We start from the raw sequence: 26,415 nt of genomic DNA, 5'->3' as shown, positions 1-26,415 counted from the left end.
ATTTTACATATACTCTTTGGTTGTTGTTGTTGTTGTTGTTTTTGAGACAGAGTTTCACGCTTTCCCCTAAGTTGGAGTGCTGTGGCGCATTCTTGGCTCGCTGCAGCGCAATCTTGGCTCACTGCAACCTCCATCTTCTGGGTTCAAGTGGTTCTTGTGCCTTGGCCTCCTGAGTAGCTGGGACTATAGGCACGTGTCACCATGCCCAGCTAATTCTTATATTTTTTTAGTAGAGACGGGGTTTTGCCATGTTGCCCAGGCGGGTCTCGAACTCTTGGCCTCAAGTGATCTGCTTACCTCGGCCTTCCACAGTGCTGGGATTACAGGCATGAGCCACCACATGTGGCCGGGTACGTGAGATATTTTGATACAGATATGCAGTGCATAATAATCACATCTTGGAGAATGAGGTATCCATCCCTTCAAGCATTTGTCCTTTGTGTTACAAACAATCCATTTATACTCCTTTAGTATTATTGACTATAGTCACCCTGTTGTTCTATCAAGTAGTAGGTCTTATTCATTCTAAGAGGTTTTTTTGGTACCCATTAACCATCCCCACCTCCTTCACAACTTCCCACTACCCTTCCCAGCCTATAGTAACCATCCTTCTACTCTCTATCTCCATGCATTCAATTGTTTTGATTTTTAGATCCCATAAATAAGTGAGAACATGGGATGTTTGTTTTTCCGTGCATGGCTTATTTCACTTAACGTAATGATCTCCAATTCCATCCACGTTGTTGCAAATGACAGGATCTCTTTTTTTTTTTTTGGAGATGGAGTCTCACTCTGTTGCCCAGGCTGGAGTGCAGTGGTGCGATCTCTGCTCACTCCAACCTCCAACTCCTGGGTTCAAGTGATTTTCCTGCCTCAGCCTCCTGAGTAGCTGGGATTACAGGCACCCACCACCACGCCCGGCTAATTTTTGTATTTTTAGTAGAGATGGGGTTTCACCATGTTGGGCAAGCTGGTCTCGAACTCCTGACCTCAGATGATCCGCCCATCTCGGCCTCCTAAAGTACTGGGATTACAGACATGAGCCACCGCACCCAGCTACAGGATCTTATTCTTATTTATTGCTGAATAGTACTCCATTGTGTATATGTACCCTTTTTTTAATTAATTTTTTTTAGTAGAGAAGGGGTCTTGCTATGTTGCCCAGGCTGGTTTCGAACTCCTGAGCTCAAGCATTCCTCCTGCCTTGGCCTCCCAAAGTGCTAGGATTACAGGTGTGAACCACTGCAGCTGGACGACCCTACATTTTCTTTATCCATTCATCTGTTGATGGACACTTAGGTTGTTTCCAAATGTTGGCTGTTGTGAACAGTGCTGCAACAAACATGGAAGTACAGATATCTCTTCAGTATACTGATTTCTTTCTTTTGGGTGTAGACCCAGCAGTGGGATTGCTGGATCTTATAATAATTCTATTTCTAGTTTTTTGAGAAAGCTCCAAACTGTTCTGTATAGTGTTTGTACTAATTTACATTCCCACCAACAGTGTACAAGGGTTACCTTTCCGCACATCCTGGCCAGCATTTCTTATTGCCTGTCTTTTGGATAAAAGCCATTTTAACTGGGGTCAGATGATATCTCATTGTAGTTTTGATTTGCTTTTCTCTGATGATCAATGATGTTGATACTTAGTATCTTTAGGGTACATGTGCCATATGAAAATCTTAGGTGATACTGTAGGATGAGTAGTTAGTTAAAACTGATATCTTTATTTCAGAATCACTTTTTCATAAATATGTTAAACATAACTTTTCTTTTGAAAATGTATATTTAGCATATGGTTTGCCTCTTTAGTGTGGGTCAGCCTTTCCCATACAGATAAACACTTTTTTTCTTTTATAAACAAAAATATAAATCTGGCTATCAGAGTTTTGGTTTGATGTTCTGTGATGTTCTGCCTATTATATTAATTTAGAGATTACTGGACTATTAGGAGTCCATGTAATGAATTTTCTACTCTATTATATAAACTACCATCCTATTTTTATTAGAATAATTTTCCTTAAAAATGAAAATGGATGTTCCGTCCAGAAGTAGTAGTAATAAAGGGTCATGCTTCTATTCTTGCCACCTCTTCCCCTTATCTCAGCTGCAGGTTTCACTATGCAGCATTATTGTTTTTCTTCATTAACCTTAATAGAGGTGTCATGTATTCCCAGGTTATTAGTTTAGTCTATTAGACCCTCACTCCTTTGAAGTAATGGCTATATTTGCCTCATTTTTAATACTCAGCATCTAAAATAATGCCAAAATATAGTAGGCTCTGTATGTGGAAAAAGGTATACAACAAAGTTCAGAGACCTTTCAAAAAATAAGACAGCATCTTGACAGTCCTTGTTCTTCCTAATTTTGGGAGGAAGAGAGAATAAGGTCATTGCTTTCTGGAGTAACCGTCCAGTGACTCATAGAAGCAAATAGTGAAATAGAAGCAAAAGAACCATAGCTGGTTAACGGTAACTACAACAAGTGAAAAAGGAGACATAGTATCCACCATATATTTATTGGAAACCCATATACTGTCTAATTTTTATAAATCATTCATTCATTTGTAATCGGTGCACTCACTTTTTAAATTCTGGTCTAGATTCATTTCTTTGCCAGTCAATACCCATTTAACCACCAGATCCTAATTTTTTAACCTCTTTAATAATAATTACCCTTTTCTCTACATCCAACCCTGTCACTCCCTTACTTTAGATTCTCTTCATCTCTCACCTGGGTTACTGTAACTCCTAACTTGACTCTCTTCCTCTAGATTTGTCCCTGCTATTCCTTATTCCTTGGCACTGCTGAAGTAATACTTAAAAATATCATCACAGCACATCTTTGCCTAAATCCTATAAAATGATGTCCAAATCTCTCAGCATTTAGTTTTCTACCATATAGCACCTTCTTCTCTCTTTAGTTTTAAATATCATACCCCCACATCTTTGGTTTTACCTCTTCCTCAAGTCTATATGCATATATACACACATAGTCACAGAACACACAGATAAACACATAAATCACAAATTATTATTCAAGTTTCAAGAATTGATTAAGGGTTTTTCTCTTTGTGAAGTCTTCATATTTCATTTCTTGGTCAAAGCCTATTTGAGCCAGCTCTTCCTCTGTGAGTCTACTGTCCTCTGTGCCCTTATTGCCTTTTTTTTTTTTCTTTGTTTTGAGACAGAGTCTCACTCTGTCACCCAAGCTGGAGTGTAGTGGTGTGATCTCAGCTCACTGCAACCTCCACCTCCCAGGTTCAAGAGATTCTCATGCCTCAACCTCCCGAGTAGCTGGGATTACAGGCATGCTCCTGTTACATTTTAATAATTGTAACTAATATTCATATTTATTCGAACCCAGCTCTCTTTACCCTGTTTGTTATTCTTTCTTTACCCTTAGTGACCACATTTTCCAAAACCAAATGTAGGGACATAGAGCTTAGCAAGTAGCAAAGTACTTATTAAGAATAATGAGACAAGGTTGGGCGCGGTGGCTCATGCCTGTAATCCCAGCACTTTGGGAGTCCGAGGTGGGCAGATTACCTGAGGTCAGTATGAGACCAGCCTGGCCAACATGGTGAAACCCCATCTGTACTAAAAAAAATAATAATACAAAAAAAAAAAAAAAATGCCAGGCGTGGTGGCAGGCTCCTATAATCCTAGCTACTTTGGAGGCTGAGGCAGGAGAATTGCTTTAACCCAGGAAGCGGAGGTTGCGGTGAGCTGAGACCGCACCAGTGCACTCCAGCCTGGGTGACAGAGCAAGACTCCATCTCAAAAAAAAAAAAAGAATAATGAGACAAAGTATATGAAATGGAAATTAACCCTTCATGTTTAGGATGGTCCTAACTGATAGATGGAACTAACATTTGTCTAGAGCTTTCTCTATGCTAAGTGCTGCAAAGTCCATTATCTTAAAGTGTATTAAAAGCAAGTGGACAATTTATTTTTCAAATTTCCTGCAGTTTAAAAATAATAACTTAAGCCATAACTGAAAAAAAAAATTAAGTGTGGCATGGAAACCCTTAAATGTGTGTGTTTAATTTTAGGAAGATTTGCAATCAACTAAAGAAGAGAGATTTCCAGCAATCCACAAGCCCATTGCTATTGGCTCTCAGCCAGTGCTCACTGTTGGGACAACCCACATATCCAAATTGACAGATGACCAACTCATAAAAGAGTTTCTTAGTGGTTCTTACTGCTTTCATGGGGTGAGAAGTAAATCTTCAGTTTAAATATTTATTTTACAACTTTACCTGCCAGGTATGGTCAGTGGGCATCAGCAGCACTGAAAATAATTTTTCTATAGAGAAATGACAGGATCCTTTCATCCCCAAAGAACATTTTCTTTTTGCAGTCTCATACCCCCATGTCTCTGTAATCTAATCCATAGCTTTTATGTTCTGTTTATTTCACAAGGTAAAAATTTGACCTTTTGTCTGGCAATCATATGTGATTCTGGTTGATTGCTAGAATGAGCATGTGATTGTATATCCCAAATTTTGGTTATGTGGCAATCACATTTCAAACTTGAATTAACATCTCCCTTTAAAAAAAAAATTAGAGACAGGGTCTCACTATGTTACCCAGGCTGATCTCAAACTCCTGGGCTCAAGCAATCATCCTGCCTCAGCCTCCCAAAGTGCTGGGATTACAGGCGTGAGCCACCGCACCTGGCCAACATCTCCCTTTACAAAGTTAAAAATTTTGACCCTGACTATTAGTACTAGTGGGAAATACAGTTACTAGTGGAATTTTTGTTTTATTGTATTTAAAATTTTACCAAGACAGTGCATATTCTCTGTATTTGTCTTTAATTTTGCAGTAATGTTTTCTTTTAATATTCAACCATACTATTGCTTTTACAGGTTTTAAAAATGACATGTATTTCCATTACTATCATGTGGCATTATTGAGAAAGGCCCAGTTCTTAACTTGATCTAATATGTTTTCTTTTTTTTAGGGTGTCGGTTGGTGGAAATATGAATTCTGCTATGGCAAACATGTACATCAATACCATGAGGTATAGAATAGCATTTCTCTATCATTCTACCACTAGATGGTTTAAAGTTTAAGACTCTGCTGTAGGAAAAAGGGGGAATGGTATAACTTTTAATTATGAGATGATTATAATATGATTAGTATAATCAAAGTATCTCCAAATTTTGGAAAATGGAACACTTGGCGTTAACCAAATCGGTAACCTTAAAGTGATATTGCTTATTAATTACTCATATGCTTCTATTACTATGAGCCTAGTAGAATAATGAGCTGTTGTGGCTATACCTCTTTTGCTTTGATCAATAAATTAATTATTCTTATAACTTATCTTTAAGAAAATGAATTAGCTGGGAGTGGTGCCTCATGCCTGTAATCCTAGCTACTCAGGAGGCTAAGGTGGCAGGATCATTTGAACCCGGGAGGCGGAGGAGGTTGCAGTGAACCAAGATCACAACACAGCACTCCAGCCTGGGTGACAGTGAGACTCCATCTCAAAAAATAATTAAGAAAATGAGGCCGGGCACAGTGGCTCACACCTGTATTCCCAGCACTTTGGGAGGCCAAGGTGGGCGGATCACCTGAGGTCAGGAGTTCGAGACCAGCCTGGCCAACATGGTGAAAACCTGTCTCTACTGCTAAAAATACAAAAATTAGCCAGGTGCATGCCTGTAATTCCATCTACTCAGGAGGCTGAGGCAGGAGAATCACTGGAACCTGGGAGGCAGAGGTTGCAGTGAGCCGAGATCACGCCACTGCACTCCAGCTTGGGCAACAGAGCGAGACTCTGTCTCAAAAAAGCGAGACTCCTCAAAAAACCAAACAAACAAAAAAAAGAACGAAAATAAATGATAAGATCATACATTATCGCTAGGGTTACAAAAATTGGGTAAATACAGCAAGTTTCTCAGCCAAAAGAATAACACACCCTGGGCCAGGCATAGTGGCTCATGCCTGTAATCCAAACACTCTGGCGGGCCAAGGCAGGAGGATCACTTGAGGCCGGGAGTTCAAGACCAGCCTGGGGCAACATAGCAAAACCCCATCTCTAAAAAAATTTTAAAAATTTTAAAAAAAGAAAATACCATATCATCTAAGCTTAAAATAAGTTTTAAGATTATACTTTTTGAGTTCTTATTCTTTTATTTATAATTTTATAACTCACCATATTCTCCCATACTTGAGCCAGCCTGCTTAAATTCTGAGGTTCAAGTTCCAATTATGTTATTTGTCCTACTTGTACTTTGTTTAGTAAAGTAAGCTGCTAGGTATTGCAGACAAGCTTTGATTAATGAATATGGACCTAGCTGCTTTAAAAGGCCATTTTCATTATCTAAAAAAGAAAATAATACCCAAAATAGAAAAGCGTATATTTGCCCACTCATAATGTTTTGAACTGATCTCAAATTCCAAGATAGATCATACTGGGACAGATTGTCAATTCACCTTCCACATTTAAATCTTCCAAAATGAATGAGGCATCCATAGACTAGGATGTGTTGGGTTTTTTTGTTTTGTTTTTCACTTAAACCTGAGAGGTTTCATTTAAGTATTCTTTCCATTTATTCCTGCTACTTTGCAGATGTTTGTTTTTTTAATAACAATACAGAAAAAGGATAAAGTACCATCGAAGTACAACCCTTATAATACCTGATGAGTTTCTTAATTAAAGAAATGTATGCCAGAAATTTTAAATGAGAAGTATCTGTCTCCTCTGCCATCATACCACTTCTCAAAAAAGTTTAACTACTGTTAACATTTTCATAGCCCGCCACAAGAAAAAAAATGCATATATATAGATGTTGGTATAACTTTTTTATTTATAGAGAAGGGATCATGCACTTAGTATCTTGGAGATTGCTCCATGTCAGCAACAATCGATTTCATTCTTTTCAGCAGATACAGAGGATTATGTCTGTACCACAGTGTATTTAACCAGACCTCTGCTAATGGACCTTTAAGTTGTTTCCAGTTTTTGCTGTGATATGTTTTAGTGAACATTTTTAAATAGTTCTGTTGGTATACTTTTGTAAGTATATTCATAAGGGACATTTCTATCAACATACTTCCTTGGTCAAAGTATCTGCATACTGGAAAATTGCCTTCCAGAGTTAGACCAGTTTACACTCCCATAAACAATGGCTACATTCCTATATACTTGCCAACACTAGGTTTTACCAAACTTATTTTAGCCAAGGTTGTATAACCTGGAAGTTTCTAGGGAACTCTTTTAGGTGTTTAGAGAGATACTAAAAATAATAGTAACTAGCAAATAGGGTGCTTACTGTATGCTAGGCACTATGTACTTTACACATATTAATTCTTTTAATATTCATAACAGCCTTAAGAAGTGGTTATTGTTATTCCAAGATGAGGAAACAGAAACAAAGGTTCAATAACTTGCCTAAAGTCAAATAGGTAGTAACTGGGGAAACTGGAATTCCAACCGAGGCAGTCTGGCTCCATATCCAACCTCTTAAAACACTTCACTTTGCTGCTCTAATTTCTGCCTATCTAGGAATTTAATCTAGTTGCTAAAAACAAATGTTATTAGCTGTCTCTTACATTAGGCACTAAGCTCCACTGGGCATTGGCCCTGCTTGTTTCCTTTGCCACCATAGGGGTTTGTTTTGTTTTGTTTTGTTTTGTTTTGTTTGAGATGGAGTTTTCCTCTTATTGCTCAGGCTGGAGTGCAATGGCGCAATCTTGACTCACTGCAACCTCTGCCTCCCAGGTTCAAGCGATTCTCCTGCCTCAGCCTCCCAAGTAGCTGGGATTACAGGCATGCGCCAGCACGCCTGGCTAATTTTGTATTTTTAGTAGAGTAGTTTCTCCATGTTGGTCAGGCTGGTCTCGAACTCCCGACCTCAGGTGATTTCGCCCGCCTCAGCCTCCCAAAATGGTGGGATTACAAGTGTGAGCCTCCGCGCCCAGCCAGGGGTTTTTAATTCTACTAACCAGATATCTATTAGTGCCCAGCATGGTTGTCTGGCATACACTATGAAGAAAGAAATCAAAGGAATGCAAGGAGGTAGGAAGGAAAAGGAAGAAGAAAGAAGGAAGGATTTCCACATATAAGACAGTATATAGTTAGTGTTTAAAAAATAATAAAAGCAGAATGGGAAAAGGGGCTTCTGGACAGACAGTTCCAATAGAGAAATAAGTATGGTACCAAATGAATAGTGTAAAGATCAGTATAACATTGCATAGGATGAAGTTAGGCTGCAGTGGAAGAGATAGAGGCCAAAGATGTAATTAAGAATTGCAGTAGTATGTGATAGTATTATCTAGGTATGAGAGATTAAACTCTTGGTTGTGGGGTGAATTGCTGGCAGTGAAAAAGTAGAGGAAGAGTCTAAAGCTGAAAAATCTCCAGGAAAGAACTGATGGGACTGATCTGTAGAAGAGAAAAAGAGATACAAGAGCCAAAAATAACTACATTTAGAGCTAGCCTGACTAGAAATTAGTTATGTTATTCAGAGAAACAAGGAATAAAGAAGATAATGTGCTTAAATTTCCACTCATTGAATTTGACTGACATCATTACACCTATTAATATAGATATCCATTGTGCAGATAAAGACTAGCTTACAAGAAGGCCAGGTCATCAGCATAAATATCTACTTGATGATATCAAGCACACATTATCACAAATATTTTTTCCCGTATTAGGACAAGGATAGTGGGAAAACCTCTGTGGTTGTCGGGACATGGAACCAAGAAGAGCATATTGAATGGGCTAAGAAGAATACTGCTAGAGCTTATCATCTTCAAGACGATGGTACCCAGACAGTCAGGTAAAGATTCACTTTACTTGCCTTTGGAGCTAATTACTAGAATTTCTAAAACTCAAAATATTGAAAAACATAAAAATTCAAACATTTAAGTAAAATCCCTGGTTAGTTTTTTTCAAGGGTTATCTTTTAGGTTAGTTTTCTTTTCTTGGGGAAGCAACACAGTGTAATAGTTCAGAGCACAGTCCCTGGAGTCAGACTACCTGGATTCAAATGCTGGCTCATCACTTCCTACCTTAGAGAAATTACATCATCTTTTTTATCTCTCACTTTTGTTGTCTAATGGTATTTGCCTCATATGATTATTGTGTCATTTAAGAGGTAATTTATGTAAAAGAGAATGCCTGGCAATAGCATGCAATAAACCTGGGCTGCCGCCCTTAACAATGGCGGTGATACATTAATGAGAGTGGCAGTGGTGTTAGTAACTGGCTCAATTCTGCCAAAACTGAGGCTGTTTTTTAAAAACTACCTCACATCTCTTTTAGGATATATGAGTATATCTTGTCAAAACACCAGTAAGTTAATCTCATTTCCCAAGAATAACTACGCATTAGCTTTTCTTGCAGACTCTTACTCAGTATGTTTTCAATTATTCTTTCTTGTTCCTTCTTGGGTATTAACCTTTTCCTTCCTAAAACATGATTTGGATTGTTTTCAGTGTGTACTGACTTTTCGGGCTGATCAAAGTCAAAGTCAGCAAAATTAAAACATAGACATTTAATTATTATACTAAACAGATTGATTTTTCTTATCCTTGTAGGTATATGTTTTATGTGAAAACAGTTTGTGGTATCATGTGCAATATATGTTGAAGCATGAGTGTTAGACTGGTAAAATGAAGCTTTTCTTTGGATCCTGCTCATTTGAGATTGACAGTTTGGCCTAGGCTTTGTCTTCTATACTACAGTGCCTAACGAACAGTATTTTAATGGGAGTAGCTTGATGGAGGACGGAAGCAAAGAACTGTTTCACAAAACAATATAGTGGGCTAGGGAAATTGATAACTTTAAAACAATTTTTTAAAGGAATCTAACCAAAATTATTTGTATACAAATAAATAATATGCAAGTTGAAAATAATTATTATTAACTAAGCCAGTATGAAGTATCTCTCTCTTATATTCTCTTTATAGAATCCAAGAGAATGCCTCTGTGAGATAACCCTAAAAATATTTTTTTAAGGAATATTTTATAGTCAGGTTTTTTTTAACTAATGCAAAACTGATCCCTCTAACCATCTTCTCACCCTACCCATTACAATTATTCTATTAGCGAGATTTTAGTTTAATAAAACTTGTGTGTTTCTCTGATTCAGGATGGTGTCACATTTTTATGGAAATGGAGATATTTGTGATATAACTGACAAACCAAGACAGGTGACTGTAAAACTAAAGTAAGTTAGACCATCAAATCATGCTGTATGCCTTTGTCTTTTAACTGCTTCCTATGGACAAAAGTTTTATGTAAACCGTATAATTATGAATAATATGAAAGTATACCATTTAAATTATTGGTAAAATTATATTAAATCATACAGGGTCCACTTGAATGGGATTTTTAAGAGTACAGTTATTAACAGTGATCTTACTTTAAATGATTTGGGCAGTACCTTAAAGTTCTCTCTGTTTTAGGTGTAAAGAATCAGATTCGCCTCATGCTGTTACTGTATATATGCTAGAGCCTCACTCCTGTCAATATATTCTTGGGGTAAGTTAAAAAAAAATAATCAAAAATTCAATTTTGAGCCATGTTTTAATTTTTTTTTCTTTTTTTTCTTTTTTTTTTTTGAGACAGAGTCTTGCTCTGTGGCTCAGGCGGAGTGCCGTGGCATAATCTTGGCTCACTGCAACCTCTGCCTCCCAGGTTCAAGCAATTCTTCTGCCCCAGCCTCCCAAGTAACTGGGATTACAGGTGCACACCACCATGCCTGGCTAATTTTTGTATTTTTAGTAGAGACGGAGTTCCACCATGTTGGCCAGGCTGGTCTGAAACTCCTGACCTCAGGTGATCCACCCGCCTCAGCCTCCCAAAGTGCTGGGATTACAGGTGTGAGCCACCATGCCTGGCCACCATGTTTTAATTTTTTGCATTAAGTTTAGGAAGGACCTTCAGTAGTCTCCACGGCTTAATGTGGCCCACATACCACTCGTGTAATAGTTGACATGGTTTTTTTTGACATTTTTTATTGAGATATAATTTATATGAAATAAAATCCACAGATCTTAAGTGTTGAGCATGATAAGTTTTAACAATTATATACACCCATGTAACTATCACCCAAAACAAGGTATGTCACTGCAGAAAGTTCTATCATACTCCCTTCCAGTAAACACCCCTTAGCCTTGCTCAAAGATACCCATTTCTGATTTATGACATTGTAGATTAGTTTTGTCTCTTTTTTGGATTCCACATGAATGGAATCATATAGTGTATAATATTTCTGTACCTGAACTCTGACTCAGTGTAACACTTTTTGTTTGGTGGTGTTTTGTTTAGTTGATTTTTTTTCTATTGATACATAGTATTTGTATATGTTTACAGGTTACATATGATACTTTGTTACATCCATAGAATATGTAGTGATACAGTCAGGGTATTCAGAATATTCATCACCACAAGCATTTATTGTTTCTATGTGTTGAGAACATTTCAGGTCCTCACTTCTCAACACATCTTAACAGAGGTCTGGATATTAACTCTTTGTATATGTATTGCACATATTTTTTTCTCCGTCTGTGGCTTGCCTATTCGTTTTTCTTTCTTTCTTTTTTTTAATAGAGATAGGGTCTCACCATATTGGCCATGCTGGTCTCAAACTCCTGGACTCAAGCAATCCTCCCACCTTTGCCTCCCAAAGTGCAGGGATTATAGGCATCATCCACGACACAGGCTGGAATGCAGTGGCACAATCTTGGCTCACTGCAGCCTCTGCCTCCCACGTTTAAGCAATTCTTGTGCCTCAGCCTTCCAGGTAGCTGGGACTACAAGCATGCACCACCATGCCTGGCTGATTTTTGTTTGGGTTTTGGTTTTTTTTTTTTTGAAATGGAGTCTCACTCTGTCACCCAGGCTGGAGTGCAGTGGCATGATCTCGGCTCACTGCAACCTCCGCCTCCTGGGTTCAAGCGATTGTCCTGCCTCAGCCTCCTGAGTAGCTGGGATTACAGGCATATGGTAACATGTCCGGCTAATTTTTGTATTTTTAGTAGAGACAGTGTTTCACCTTGTTGGCCAGGCTAGTCTCGAGCTCTTGACCTCAAGTTATCTGCCCGCCTCGGCCTCCCAAATTGCTGGGATTACAGGTGTGAGCCACCCGCACCCAGCCCCATTTTCTTATTAATGTCTTTTGGTGAACGAAAAATTTTTATTTCGTGAAATTCAATTTATCATTTATTCCTCTTTAATAGCTAACGCTTTTTGTGTTCTAAGAAATTTTTACTACCCCAAAATCATGAAAATATTCTCCTATATTTCCTTCTAAAGACTTTATGATTCTACCTTTGATTATCTAATGCCTAAATGTGGTTTTCTCTGTATTTATCTTGCTTGGAGTTCACTGAGCTTCTTGGATTTGTGGGTTGATATATTTTATCAATTTGGGGAAATTTTTGGACATTGTCTCCTCAAAGATTTATTCTGCTCCATTCTTTTTCTCCTCTATTTCTGATACTCCAATAAGACATGTTAGTATAAAATTGTCCCAGAATTTCAGACACTCCTTTATTCCCACTTTTTTTCCTTTGTTTTGATTTGGGTCATTTCTATTAAGCTGTCTTCAAACTTGTTAATTCCTCTGCTGTGTCCAGTCCATTGAATGAATTTATCACTGATGTATTTTTTATCTCTTAACATTTCCACTTGGTTCTTTTTTTGTTGTTGTTTTTTATTTTTATTTTTATTTTTGAGACAGAGTCTCACTGTGTCACCCAGGCTGGAGTGCAGTGGCGCAATCTCGGCTCATTGCAACCTCCGCCTCCAGGGTTCAAGTGATTCTCCTGCCTCAGCCTCCCCAGTAGCTGGGACTACAGGTATGTGCCACCACGCCCGGCTAATTTTTTGTATTTTTAGTAGAGACGGGGTTTCACTGTGTTAGCCAGGATGGTCTCGATCTTCTGCGCTCACGATCCGCCCGTCTCGGCCTCCCAAAGTGCTGGGATTACAGGCATGAGCCACCGCGCCCAGCCTCCACTTGATTCTTTTTTATCTTTACTGAAATTTCCTATCTGGTCATACATGTTTTCTTCATCATGTTTATTATAATTATTATAACATTTGATAATTTCAACATCTGTTCCATCTTTGGGTTACATTTTTCTTTACCTTTCATTTTAAATACACTTAATTATTTTGCCATAATGTTCTATCATTTTTGTTGTATAAGAGCTATGTATTCCTCTCTTACTCCTGTCCTTTGTTCCTTTTCCCTCCCCCGCTTGTTTAAAAATATTTTCTCCACCTATCTCATATTCTGTATGGATGACTAAAAGTTGTTTTTCAAGAAGCTTAATTTGTAGAAATAATGTTGGATGTTTATCTAAAACAAGGACTCATGCTTCTAGCAAATATAACTACATGTATCCATTCAGCAGAATAGTACTGAAAAGTATTCAGCTTAGCAACTTTTTAATGGCTTTGTTGTTCTTCTTTAGGTTGAATCTCCAGTGATCTGTAAAATCTTAGATACAGCAGATGAAAATGGACTTCTTTCTCTCCCCAACTAAAGGATATTAAAGTTAGGGGAAAGAAAAGATCATTGAAAGTCATGATAATTTCTCTCCCACCGTGTCTCATTATAGAGTTCTCAGCCATTGTACCTCTTCTAAAGGATGGTATAAAATGACTCCTAACCACTTTGTGAATATATATGTGTATATAAGAGGTTATTGATAAACTTCTGAGGCAGACATTTGTCTCGCTTTTTTTCATTTTTGTTGTGTCTTATAAACTGATTATTTTTTCTTTGCTTGGATACTGTGATTCCAAAATAAATCTCATCCAAGCAAGGTAGAGTCCAGCCTAATCAAATGTCATAATTGTTGTACTTATTGAAAGTTTTTAAATAATAGATTTATTATGTAAATTATAGTATATGTAAGTAGCCAATGAAGTAAAGATCATGAAGAAAGAAATTGATAGGTGTAAATGAGAGACCATGTAAAATATGTAAATTCTAGTACCTGAAATCCTTTCAACAGATTTTTATATAGCAACTGCTCTCTGCAAGTTGTTAAACTAGAAACTGGGCACATGGTAGAGGCTCACATGCGAGTTGTCCTCACCCTTGTTAATCTCAAGAAACTCTTATTTGTAATAGGTTGCTTCTCTCTCAGAACTTTTATCTATTTCTTTTTTCTTCTTATGAGTATGTTTACTCTCAGAGTATCTATCTGATGTAGACAGTTGGTGATGCTTGTGAGACTCAGAATGGTTTACTCTAACAAAACACTGTGCTGTCTATCCCTTGTACTTGCCTACTGTAATATGGATTTCACTTCTGAACAGTTTACAGCACAATATTTATTTTAAAGTGAATAAAATGTCCACAAGCAGTGTTGTCATGTAGTCAATGGCAGATTATTAAATTCCTTTATTTTTTTCATTATCCTGTTGTACACATTTTAAACATACATATCTGAACAAGAACAGAAAAGGGCCAGAAAAGTCTTTTCGTTCTTTTTAGTAGTTCTGGCCAAAGATAGTTTAAGAAAAGGCTAATATAATTGACTATTTTAGGGTTATTTGTAGATTTTAGTAGGAAGCAGCACATAGAGCATGAACTTTGAATTCAGACCTAGGTCAAAATCCTTTTTTTTTTTTCTCTCTCTCTCTCTCTACCCAGAGATGGGGCTGCTCAGGCTGCTCTGAACCCCTGGGCTCAAGCAGTTTTCCCACCTCAGCCTCCCAAATAGCTGGGACTACCAGGCACACGCCAATAAGACCAGTGCAAAATCCTCTCTTTAACTTACTGTGTACAAGATAGGAAAAACCAAACACTTATACCCAGTACAGCACAGAACACTAGGTCACCAAAATGTGTGGTTTTTCTTCCTCATGCCAACCAATTTTCTGACACCAGCTGGGTGTCCTACAATTGAGTTCAATTCTGATACTCGTCTACTTGGAGTTGACATCAGACCCCACAAGTAAAGGGCTCAGTTGCACAACACTGCTTCCACTTACTTCAGATGCCAATTGCAAGTCTGGGCATCTAGTACTTTTGACCAACCAGCTATAAATCAGGGGTTCCATGACTCCCTTCTCGGGTTTAATAATGTGCTAGAATGCCTCACAGAATTAAAGGAAACAGTTTACTTATGTTTACCAGTTTATCATAAAGGATACAACTCAGGAATGGCCAGATGGAAGAGCTGCATAAGGCAAGGTATGGCGGGGGTGGGAGGCAAGGGGCTGCCTGCAGACCTTCTAGGCTTCCTCTGGGCGTGCCACTCCCCCAGCACTAGGTTCGGGAACCTAGAAGCTCAGCAGATCCCAAGAGAGGTTTGTAGAGTTTGATTTTCAGACCCCCCTCTCCCTTTCTTTCCCCGAGGTCAGTAGGTGGGGCTGAAAGTTCCAACCAGCTATCAATCACTTGGTCTTTGTAGTGAGCAGCCCCATCCTGAGGCTATCTAGGGGCTCCACCTAAGTAACCTCATTAGCATAAACTCTATCCAGCATAAATTATATCCAGATAGAGATAGGGTGATCAAAAAGGGCTCCTTAAAAGTAACAAGACACTCCCATTACCTGGGAAGTTCCTAAGGTTTTAGGAACTCTGTGTCAAGAACCTGAGACAAACACAGAATTTCTTACTATACCACATACTAGCTATGTGATCCTAGACATGTCAGCGAACGTCTTTGAGCCTCTCTTCCTCTTTTGTGGAGAGAATACTTACTTCATAAAGTGGTTATATCAGTGCATGAATTTTACTGTGTGTGAAAAGTCTTGTCCAATACTTGATACCAGTATGTGTTAACTTCCTTTTATTGTGTCTGTCTCCTGTTAAGAAGATCAAAGATAAAAGCCATTAAAATACTTTTTTTTGAGATGAAGTCTCGCTCTGACAACCAGGCTAGGGGGCAGTGGTGCAATCTCAGCTCACCACAACCTCTGCCTCCTGAGTTCAAGCGATTCTCTTGTCTTGGCCTCCTGAGTAGCTGGGATTACAGGTGTATGCCACCATGCCCGGCTAGTTTTTGTATTTTTGTATAGATGGAGTTTGGCCATGTTGGCCAGGCTGGTCTCAAACCCCTGACCTCAAGTAATCTGCTTTCCTTGGCCTCCCATAAGGGCTGGGATTACAGGCATGAGCCATCACACCAGGCCAAAATTCATTTCTTTAATGAATTACAGAATCATATTTATTATATCAATGAGTTAAAATAATATAATTACCCTCATATTTAGTATAGGTGATAGGGGAGGGAGTTAAAAATTAGGTCAGTGCCAGAAGATACGTTGATAATATTTAGAACAAACTCTGTCTTAGAAGAGGGGGAAAAATGATCTTTTAAAAACTGTACTGGAATAGTTTACTAGGGAAGATTCTTAAAAACAGAATTCATTATTTCAAAATAAAAAAGATTTTATAAGAACGAGTCAGCCTTCTAGTTGAGTACACACCTAGCTACTCAGGCTGACGCTGGAAGATGGCTTGAGCCCAGGAGTTTAAGGCTGTAGTGCACTATGGCACCTGTGAATAGCCACTGCATTCCAGACTGGGCGACATGGCGAGACCCAGTCTCAACAACAAAATAGTTCTCTGTCTTGACTAACATAGCTCAAACTTCTTTGAGGGTAGGGGCTAGTCCAGGTAACTCCATATCTGTTTTAAATCTTGAGTCCCCTATCAGTAGTCTTTGAAGTCTCATCTGCTCCCCAGCTTACTTGCTGCTAACTCTGATACAATCATTCTGTATAAGCAGGCTGAATTGCTAACAGGCAAGGGAAATGGCTCAGCTATAACATGGCAGTGCATTTTGAGAAGTCTGTCACGTCTCTATTAAAGCCGGTGCTATCCCATACCTAAACCAGATTCTTTTTTTTTTTTTGAGATGGAGTCTCGCTCTGTCACCCAGGCTGGAGTACAGTGGCGCGATCTCGGCTCACTGCAACCTCCGCTTCCCGGGTTCAAACAATTTTCCTGCCTCAGGCTCCTGAGTAGCTGGGATTAAGGCACGTGCCACCATGTCCAGCTAATTTTTGTATTTTTAGTAGAGACAGGGTTTCACCATGTTGGTCAGGCTGGTCTCGAACTCCTGACCTTGTGATCCGCCCACCTCGGCCTCCCAAAGTGCTGGGATTACAGGCATGAGCCACTGCTCCCGGCCAACCAGGTTCTTAAGACAGGGCCTAAGAATCTGTATTTTAAATAAACATAACAAGTGATTCTCTTTGTTAAATAAATTCTCCAGTGATTGAGAATTGCTGATGGGGACTTCACTAACTACTAGCCTTCCTGTCTCCAGGTGAGGGTTTCAGGGAAATAATTAGTAGTTCATCTTTACAAGAAGGTTGTGACATGGAAACTTTTGTTGGGGTTTTGTTTTGTTTTGTTTTTTTCTGCTTTTTAAAATTTTACCTCTTTGAGAGGCTACTAGGTGGGGCTTGTAGCCCAGCCCTAGTTTGTTTGTTTGTTTGTTTACTTATTTGAGAGACGGTCTCACTGTGTTGCCGAGGCTGGAATGCAGTGGCACGGTCATGGCTCATTGCAGCCTCGACCTCTTGGCCTCAAGGGATCCTCCTGCCTCTGCCTCCTGAGTAGGTGGGACTACAGGCATGCACCACCACGCTTGGCTAATTTTTAAATTTTTGTAGAGACAAGGTCTCCCTACGTTCCCCAGGCTGGTCTCGAACTTCTAAGCTCAACCTCCTGCCTTTGCCTCCCAAAGTGCTGGGATTACAGGGGTGAGCCACTGCACTGGCCCCTAGTTTATAATCCTTGATTAAAGGGACACTGGCAACAAACTTTCTCAAAATTGAATAGTTATGTTTTGTGTACTATCCCCTATGAACTATCCTTTTCAATCAGTCTGCTACCCAAAGACCTAACCTGGTTTCTGACAATACTTAAGTACATAAGGTTTATGTACCTAAACCTAGTACATAATCAGGCCAAATTATTGACCCAGTGGCACCAAAGATCTAGCATTAAAGGACTTAAGCTAAACAAGAAAATAAAATTAAGACTGAATTTTGAATAATTAGGTTTTACAATCAGAGCTTCAAATGACAATACATATCAGCTACCCTAGAATGATTTTATTTTTTGTTACACGTTATTTTTTAGAGGCAGTGTCTCACTCTTTTGCACACGCTGGAGTGCAGTGGTGCAATCCAAGCTCACTGCAGCCTCAAACTTGTGCTCAAGCAATCTTCCACCCTCAGCTTCCCAAGTAGCTGGAACTGCAGGCATGCACCACCACGCTGGCCTCCTAGAATGATTTCAAACTCTTCCTAGTGTTAGGCAATTTTACTACCAGTGCTTGCCATGGTGGCATGGCTTAGAAGAAAATCCATTTCTTTTTCTTTTTTTTTTTTTTTTTTGTTGTTGTTGTTGACCTGCTTCCTTTCTGACCTGGGCTGATTCACCCATCTTGAGCAATCTGGTGGTCCCTGGCTCCCCATTGCCATAGCACACTAAGGCCCAGAACTCGTGGGCTCAAGCCATCCTCCAGCTGCAGCCTCTTGGGAACTCAAGATGGGCGTCACCATGCTGGCTCTCTTTTTCTCACTTGTTTAGCAGGGGAGGTAAGGAACCCACTGCACACTCAAGAGCATGTTTTATCTCATATGCTGATAGTCTCAAACGTGGTTTCAGCAAGCAGGCAAGATGATGCATTGGGTTGTAGGAAGAACATATTAGAAATTCTATTAGTTTTTCATCTGTGAAAGATGTTAAGCCTCACTAATATATAATATGTGGTACACACAATAATTCATAAATCAGAAAGTCTTACGTCATAAAGCATCCTAAGAGTCGGTGTTACACGTTTGGAGGAGATGATGGGGATACCCTTCTTTATTTTTCACTTTTATCCTGTTACAGGATCATAGACTAAATTAATTACCTTTCAGAAAATGGAATTGTTAATCTAAATGTAAGCCTTAAGATCATATCTTGTCCGGGCGCGGTGGCTCACGCCTGTAATCCCAGCACTTTGGGAGGCCAAGGCAGGTCGATCACTTGAGGTTAGGAGTTCAAGACCGGCCTGGCCAACATAGTGAAACCCCGTCTCTACTAAAAATACAAAAATTAGCCAGGCATGGTGGCGCATGCCTGTAGTCCCAGCTACTCAGGGGACTGAGGCAGGAGAACCACTTGAACCTGGGAGGCAGAGGTTGCAGTGAGCTGAGATCTTGCCACTGCACTCCAGCCTGGGTGACAGAGCAAGACTCCATCTCCAAAAAAAAAAAAAAAAAAAAAAAAAAAAGATTTTATCTGGTGGATAACCAATCAGAATTATGATGTGGAGGTTAAAAGGTGACTTTCACCAGCCATGGTTCTAATCACTGAGGTTCTCAGATCTTGCAAGACTTCTCTTTTAGAAATAATATGGTAATGCCTTCTGCTGGGCACAGTGGCTCACACCTATAATCCTAGCACTTTGGGAGGCCGAGGCGGGCAGATCACCTGAGGTCGGGAGTTCAAGACCGGCCTGACCAACATGGCGAAACTCCATCTCTACTAATCATGGTGGTGCATGCCTATAATCCCAGCTACTCGGGAGGCTGAGGCAGGATAATCACTTGAACCCGGGAGGCAGAGGTTGTGGCAAGCCGAGATCGGGCCATTGCACTCCAGCCTGGGCAACAAGAGCGAAACTCCATCTCAAAAAAAAAAAAAAAAAAAAAAGAAATAACACAGTAATGTCTTTTTTACAGTTATGGGGAAGAATGGCATGTTTTCCTGGTTAGCAGCCATTAGAGCCTACAGTTTAAAGACTGCTAGAATTCCACTTTTAATACGTGGAGAAAATAAATGCAAGCCTGACAGTCTCAAAATTAAAGTGGAAAGAAGAGCAAAATTATTAACAAATAAAATACAGAGCTTGAAGTATCTTGCATCCACAAATATTTGTAATTTTTTTTTTTTTTGAGACGGAGTTTTGCTCTTTTTGCCCAGGCTGGAGTGCAATGGCCCGATCTCGGCTTGCCACAACCTCCGCCTCCCGGGTTCAAGTGATTCTCCTGCCTCAGCCTCTGGAGTAGCTGGGATTACAGGCATGTGCCACCACGCCAGGCTAATTTTGTATTTTTAGTAGAGACGGGGTTTCGTCATGTTAGTCAGGCTGGTCTCAAACTCCTGACCTCAGGTGATCTGCCCACCCCTGCCTCCCAAAGTGCTAGGATTATAATAGTGAGCCACCGCATCTGGCCGCTATTTGTAAATTTTTAAGCGTTTTAGTATTTTTTACATTTGAAACAAAAAATGTTCACCAAAAGCAAGTAAATCAAGCAGGACTTTTGGAAACAGTAACCAACTCAATTACCAAAGATGTTTGTGAAACTAAAATAGTACTAAAGATCTCACATCTAATCACATACTACATTATGTGTTTCAAATCTATTTTAATTTTTTTCAATCCTTTGCCACTACAGACAATGCCACACTAAATAATAATCTTTGCATGTCGTTTCACGTTTTTCCTAGTATCCCTGAAATAGATACTTTTTAAATTTTTATAGAGAGGGGGTCTTGCTATGTCGGTCAGGTTAGTGTTGAACTCCTGGCCTCAAGCAATCCTCCTGCCTCCGCCTCCCAAAGTGGTAGGATTGCAGGTGCCCAGCCTTCTAGGACCTTTTGATAGAAAGAATTGTGCTTTGCCTTGAATTTAAGAAAAAATACAACATAGCTTCCTATATATTTTCCTCAAGTACAAACATAACTTTTATTTTATAAATATATATTAAAAAATAAATTTACTTAAAAGTCCAGCAGTGTAGCCGGCTGTGGTGGCTCACACCTGTAATCCTAGCATTTTAGGAGGCCCATGCAGGAGGATTGCTTGAGCCCAGGAGTTCAAAACCAGCCTGGCCAACACAGCAAGACCCCATCTCTACAAAGATTACAAAATTAGCTGGGTGTGGTGGTGCGCACCTGTGGTGGCAGTTCCTCTGGAGCCTGAGGCTACAGGATTGTGTAAACCCAGGAGTTAGAGGCTGCAGTGAGCCAGGATTGTGCCACTGCACTCCAGCCTGGGTGACAGAGTAAGACCCTGTCTTTAAAAAAAAAAAAAAATTGAGGCCGGGCGCGTTGGCTCACGCCTGTAATCCCAGCACTTCGGGAGGCAGAGGCGGGCGGATCAGGAGGTCAAGAGATCCAGACCATCTTGGCCAACATGGTGAAACCCCGTCTCTACTAAAAATACAAAAATTAGCCAGGCGTGGTGGCGGGTGCCAATAGTCCTAGCTGTTCAGGAGGCTGAGGCAGGAGAATCGCTTGAACCCGGGAGGCGGAGATTGCAGTGAGCCAAGATCGTGCCACTGCACTCCAGCCTGGGTGACAGAGCAAGACTCTGTCTCAAAAAAAAAAAACAGTTGAACTAACTACTCCATGTGGCTGAGTCAGCATTTGAACCAATTCAGAGTCTATGTTTATAAATGTATGCCATATCGCTTCTCGGCCTTTCGGCTAAGATCAAATATAAATGAGTGCTATACTGCTTTTGCTTCACAGAAATGTCTTCTGCCTCATGCACCATTCTCTACTGTCATTTCCCACCTGAGAGAACACATGGAAGGGCTCAGCAAAATTCTCTGTAAAATGAGTACAGCGATTAATTTTGTCCTGGCAACATATGACACTCATTTTTCCCATATGTTATTTTTATTATGCTAACGCTATTCAAAAATCTGGCGAATAATTCATTAGTAAGATTAAAATGTCACCTTGGGAATTCTGGCTAGGTTACATGCCAAACCCTCTCTTCTTTGATAATCTTTTGGTGATGGTAAACAATGCAAGCACAATGCCAGTTATCTAGATCCAGATCATGGTTATGATTTAAATGACAGAATGATAATTCCTTCATCTTTTATGTATGGCTTTCTGTTTTGGAGTAAAGAATACATTTTATTTTTGTTTCTCCTCAGACTATGAATAAAAGTGACCCTCAACAAACATTTGCTGAAAAAATGAATGAACCCTCATCTTCTCTTAACCCACACCTTATAAAATCTTTCTCAACTACTCTAATTTTCCCTATTACTTTTTTTTTTTTTAAACTGATCCCTCTGTTCACTCTCAACACTCTTTTTTTCAGTGTTTGGTGCTTTGAGGGGGAAAAAAATGTTCTTCAGTTTTACAATAGTTGGGAAAGAAAAAGGAACATTTTTATTGTTTTGTTTCATCTGTGTTCCTTTTCTCTTGGATTCCACATGGCATCATGTAATCAATTTTTTGCTGCCTTGCACTGATTGCTCATATGTTGCTTCTCCAAACTAACGATGTGAGTACAGTGTCTGTGTCTCCCTCCTCTGTGGCATATCCACCCCCTTCCATGAACTGAAAGCATTCCAATTCTGAGGCACTCTGAACTCTTCCATAAAAAGTGGCTATTTTCATGGCCTCTTCGCAAAGTGTAATTCTGTCTTCTCTTTCAAGTAATATTAATAAAACTAGTTTTTAAAATTTCTTTGACAAACATTGTTGCTAAAGCCAAACAAATGATCGAAAAGCTTTCACAAGCCCTTGCTAATGTGACGTAACTCTGACGCATTTACACAGGTTATGAAACTTGTCCTAGTACATTGGCCTCAGAAGACAGGCATAAAGCACTCTTTGTGAACTGCTTAGCTTTGTAAGGTCTATCTGGCACCTGAACAAGCAACATTTTGCAAAACATCAGGCTTTGCATGAAAATTCAGATTCCCACACTGAGAGTCCATTGAGAGATCTCCCACTCATTAGCATGCTACAAGGCCGCTGAAAGATCAGAGATGTCAAAAGGGCAAACCTTCACATAAACAGAACTCAGAGAAACAAACTGAACTGAACTTGGCATCAGCCAACTGTACGCATGAAAAAAAAAAACGTGTTTATTGGGATGAGAAGAAGGAAAATTCACTAATTTGTCTATATGCAACTAAGTGATATTTTTCCTTCGGTAAAATTAATTGCAAAGGCAGCCAGATGTGGTGGCTCCTGCCTGTAATCCCAGCACTTTGGGAGGCCAAGGTGGACAGATGACTTGAGCTCAGGAGTTCAAGACCAGTCTGAGCAACATGGCAAAACTCTATCTCTACAAAAAAATACAAAAATCAGCCAGAGGAGGTGGTACACATCTGTGGTCCCAGCTACTCGGGAGGCTGAGGCAGAAGGTTTGCTTGAGCCCCAGAAGTCGAGGCTGCAGTTAACTGGGATCATGCCACTGAATTCCAGCCTAGGCCACAGACTGAGATTCTGTCTCAAAAAATAAAAATAAAAATAATCTCAAAGGCATTAGACATAAAGCGATTGTCTATTAAATTATCTCTTGTGGAAAGTAACATTTCCCTCAATATCCACCTTTATTCAAATTGTCCTATGCTTTAAAATAATTGGTACCCCCCTCCTCTCTTTGCAAGAACCAGTTGTCCCTTTTTTCCTTTAATTCTTTTGTGGTTGCTGAAGAGTTTTATTTAGTCTTCAGTGACTTCAGGCAGTATAATGAGCCAAGGAATTCCAGTGATAATGAATGCAGGTTATCTGGCAGCTCCTGGGCAGCCAGGGTTGTCCCTGGGAAAAGATGTCCTCTGAGCTGGATGATGGTTCCCTTAACTGAGTAAACAGTCAGGAAGAGGGCCTTGCAGTCCTAAGTCAGGACCCAGGTCCCCTTTCATTAAAGTCCTGCTAAAAATCATCCCGGGAAAATAGAGAGTCATACAAAAAGTAATCATGAGGAAATTATAAGCCAGCCAGATACTGATTTCGGTTGACATCACTTCCATGGATCACTTCATCCATCCATTCATTTATTGATCCATTTAGTCAACAGTTATTCACAGAAAGCCAACAAGGGACAAGGACTGGTAGGTACTAGGGGTATGGTGCTAAACAAAACAGACAGTCTTTGCTCCATTCGAGCTGTATTCTAGTGGGGAGAGAGCCAGTAAACAGTAAAATGTAACTTGTAGACTGAACTGTGTCGCCCTCCAAATTCATACAGCAAAGCCCTAAATGCAACCGTGACTATATTTGAAGATAGTCCTTCCACGAAGTAATCAAGGTTAAATGAGGTCATAAGACTGAGGCCCTTATGATGGGATTTGTGCCCTTTATAAGAAAAGACACCAAAGAGCTGGCTTCCTCTCTTCCTCTCTGCCATGTAATGACACAGAATGAAGGTGGCCATCTAAAAGCCAGAGAGTCCCTCACCAGAAACCAAACATGACAGCACGTTGGACTTCCAACTTACAGAACCATGAAAAAATTGATTTCCGTTGTTTAAGGCATGTAATGTGTGGTATTACTGTGTTACGCCCACCTGAGCAGACTAATACAATAACATAATATTAGGAAATGATCAGAACTACGAAGGAAATCATGTAAGGCAGAGGGATAGATGGATAGGCAATGGCGGAATGGAAAGTGGCACTGAGTATGGGGACCAGGAAAGGCCACCGGGGAAGGCCATTCCAGATGGAAATATTTCTGGGGGAATTCTTTGACATGGGGACAAAAATGGGGCATGTGAAAAACAGCCAGAAAGTCTCTGCAGCCTGGGCACATTGGGCAGGGTATGGATGAAAGTAAACAGAGACAGAGAGGAAACCAGGGACCAGTTCATTCCGGCTACACAGGCCATGGCAAGGACTTCAGATTTTGTTCTAAGTGGGATAGAAAGCTACTGGAAGTCTATAAGCAGGAGAGTGACATATATGATTTACCTTAAAAGGATCACTATTACAGGGGAAAGAGACTGTAGCAGAGAAGGACTGGAAGTGGGAAAATGATGAGGTTGGTTTAATTTTCCAGGTAAAAGATGATGGGGACATGGGCTAGTGGGGTGGGGACGGAAGAGGTGAGAAATTGTTGGATTTAGAGTCTATTTTTAAAATAATTGAGGATTTGTCAATAGGTTGGATATGGTGTGCAAGAGAAAGAAAAGAGTCAAGGACACCAAATTGAGCTGTGCAGCTGGGTTACTGCAGTGCTGTTTACCGAGATGATAAAACGGTAGGAGGAGTTCGTGTGGTAGAGAACACAGTTGAGTCAAGGGTTGTTTTGCACATGTTACATTTTGGGATGCCTATTAGACACGCAAGTGGAAATGTTAAATAGGGAACTTGATAGACCAGCATGGAGTGAAGGGAAAGATCAGGACTGAAAATAGAAAAGTGAGTGTCATTAGCATTTAAACAAAGTTGAAAGCAGAAGGCTGAGTATTATCGTAATTACTGCCAGCACCTGCTTCTCAATTTACAGATCTTTCTCTAGCGATGCAGGAGTGAATGAAAAGCTATTTTTCAATCTTTCTGTTCCACCTTTCCCTTCTCTACCCCCTCGAGATTACCCCATCCAGCTTCGAGTGGTCACTGTCTGCTATTCCTGGAAGTGACTTTGCCTCTCCTGCCCTTCACCGCATTTGGGCCGGTGCAGCTGGACTGGTGCACATGGGAGCACATGCTCTGGTCATCTGCTAAGGCAGAGTCTTCCCAGCGCTGGAGCTTGGCTGCTTTGCCCATGGTTCCAAACTAAATCTAGGCCTGACCTCTCTAAAGCCTGGACCCCTGACAAAGGCAAGTCTTTTCCCAGGAGCTTGCCTGCCACTCCTCTCACCATTCCACAAGGCCTTAATGTCTTTTTTGTTTGTTTTTTGTTGTTGTTTTCGAGACAGAGTCTTGCCCTGTTGCCCAGGCTGGAGTGCAGTGGTGCAATCTTGGCTCACTGCAACTCGTACCTCCCAGGTTCAAGCAATTCTCCTGCCTCAGCCTCCTGAGTAGCTGGGATTACAGGCACACCACCACACCAGCTGATTTTTGTATTTTTATTGCAGACAGGGTTTCACCATGTTGGCCAGGCTGGTCTCTTAACTCCTGACCTCAGGTGATCCACCTGCCTGGGCCTCCCAAAGTGCTGGGATTACAGGCATGAGCCACCGCGCCCGGCCAAGGCCTTAATCTTCATTGACTTGGATTTTTTCCTCAACTGCAGTAGGAGAACAATGAGACAAGTCTCTTTTAAGAGAACCATGGTCATCTTGCATTAATGGGAAAAAAAAACTGCTTTTAGTGAATATAGAAGAAAAAGTGTGTGTCTGTCTGAGAGACTGAAAGATCCTATTACAGCCTTCATCCATATTACTTTCAATGTTGCGACTGATCTGTGAATGACAAGGGTGGTCTTGAAAGCAGGGGCTTTTAGTAGAGACGGGGTTTTGCCATGCTGACCAGGCTGGTCTCCAACTCCTGACCTCAGGTGATCTGCCCTCCTCAGCCTCCTAAAGTGCTGGGATTACAGGTGTGAGCCATGGCACCTGGCCCTGTTTCTTTTTATTTTATAATTTTTTTTTTTTTTAGAGATGAGGTCTCACTATGTTGCCCAGGCTCAAGTGATTCTCCAGACTCAGCCTCCCAAAGCGCTGGAATTATAGGTGTGAGCCACTGTGCTCAGCCCCAGCTCCGTTTCTAATT

At 40.2% G+C, this 26,415-nt stretch overlaps 1 protein-coding gene across 4 annotated transcripts in view; it reads left to right on the top strand.

Moving 5' to 3' along the window:
• ERLEC1 (endoplasmic reticulum lectin 1) overlaps positions 1-26,415 on the top strand; it is a 49,000-nt gene that overhangs the window by 17,206 nt on the left and 5,379 nt on the right. The window contains exons 9-14 of one of the 4 annotated variants that reach the window (XR_010123245.1): positions 4,055-4,216; positions 4,969-5,028; positions 8,676-8,800; positions 10,115-10,192; positions 10,431-10,506; positions 21,895-24,958. Coding sequence is in view for 3 of the 4 variants with exons in the window: in XM_063649381.1 (XP_063505451.1) it covers positions 4,969-5,028; positions 8,676-8,800; positions 10,115-10,192; positions 10,431-10,506; positions 21,895-22,218 (663 nt within the window). In the remaining variant the exon portion in view is untranslated. Of the gene's footprint in view, positions 1-4,054; positions 4,217-4,968; positions 5,029-8,675; positions 8,801-10,114; positions 10,193-10,430; positions 10,507-13,448; positions 14,349-21,894; positions 24,959-26,415 lie in introns of those variants that run through there. The other 3 variants (XM_054476190.2, XM_063649381.1, XM_054476191.2) reach the window with 3 other exon arrangements.

This window comes from Pongo pygmaeus, chromosome 12, assembly GCF_028885625.2.
Source record: "Pongo pygmaeus isolate AG05252 chromosome 12, NHGRI_mPonPyg2-v2.0_pri, whole genome shotgun sequence".
Lineage (NCBI taxonomy): Eukaryota > Metazoa > Chordata > Mammalia > Primates > Hominidae > Pongo > Pongo pygmaeus.
This window is presented reverse-complemented; position numbering and strand designations above follow the sequence as displayed.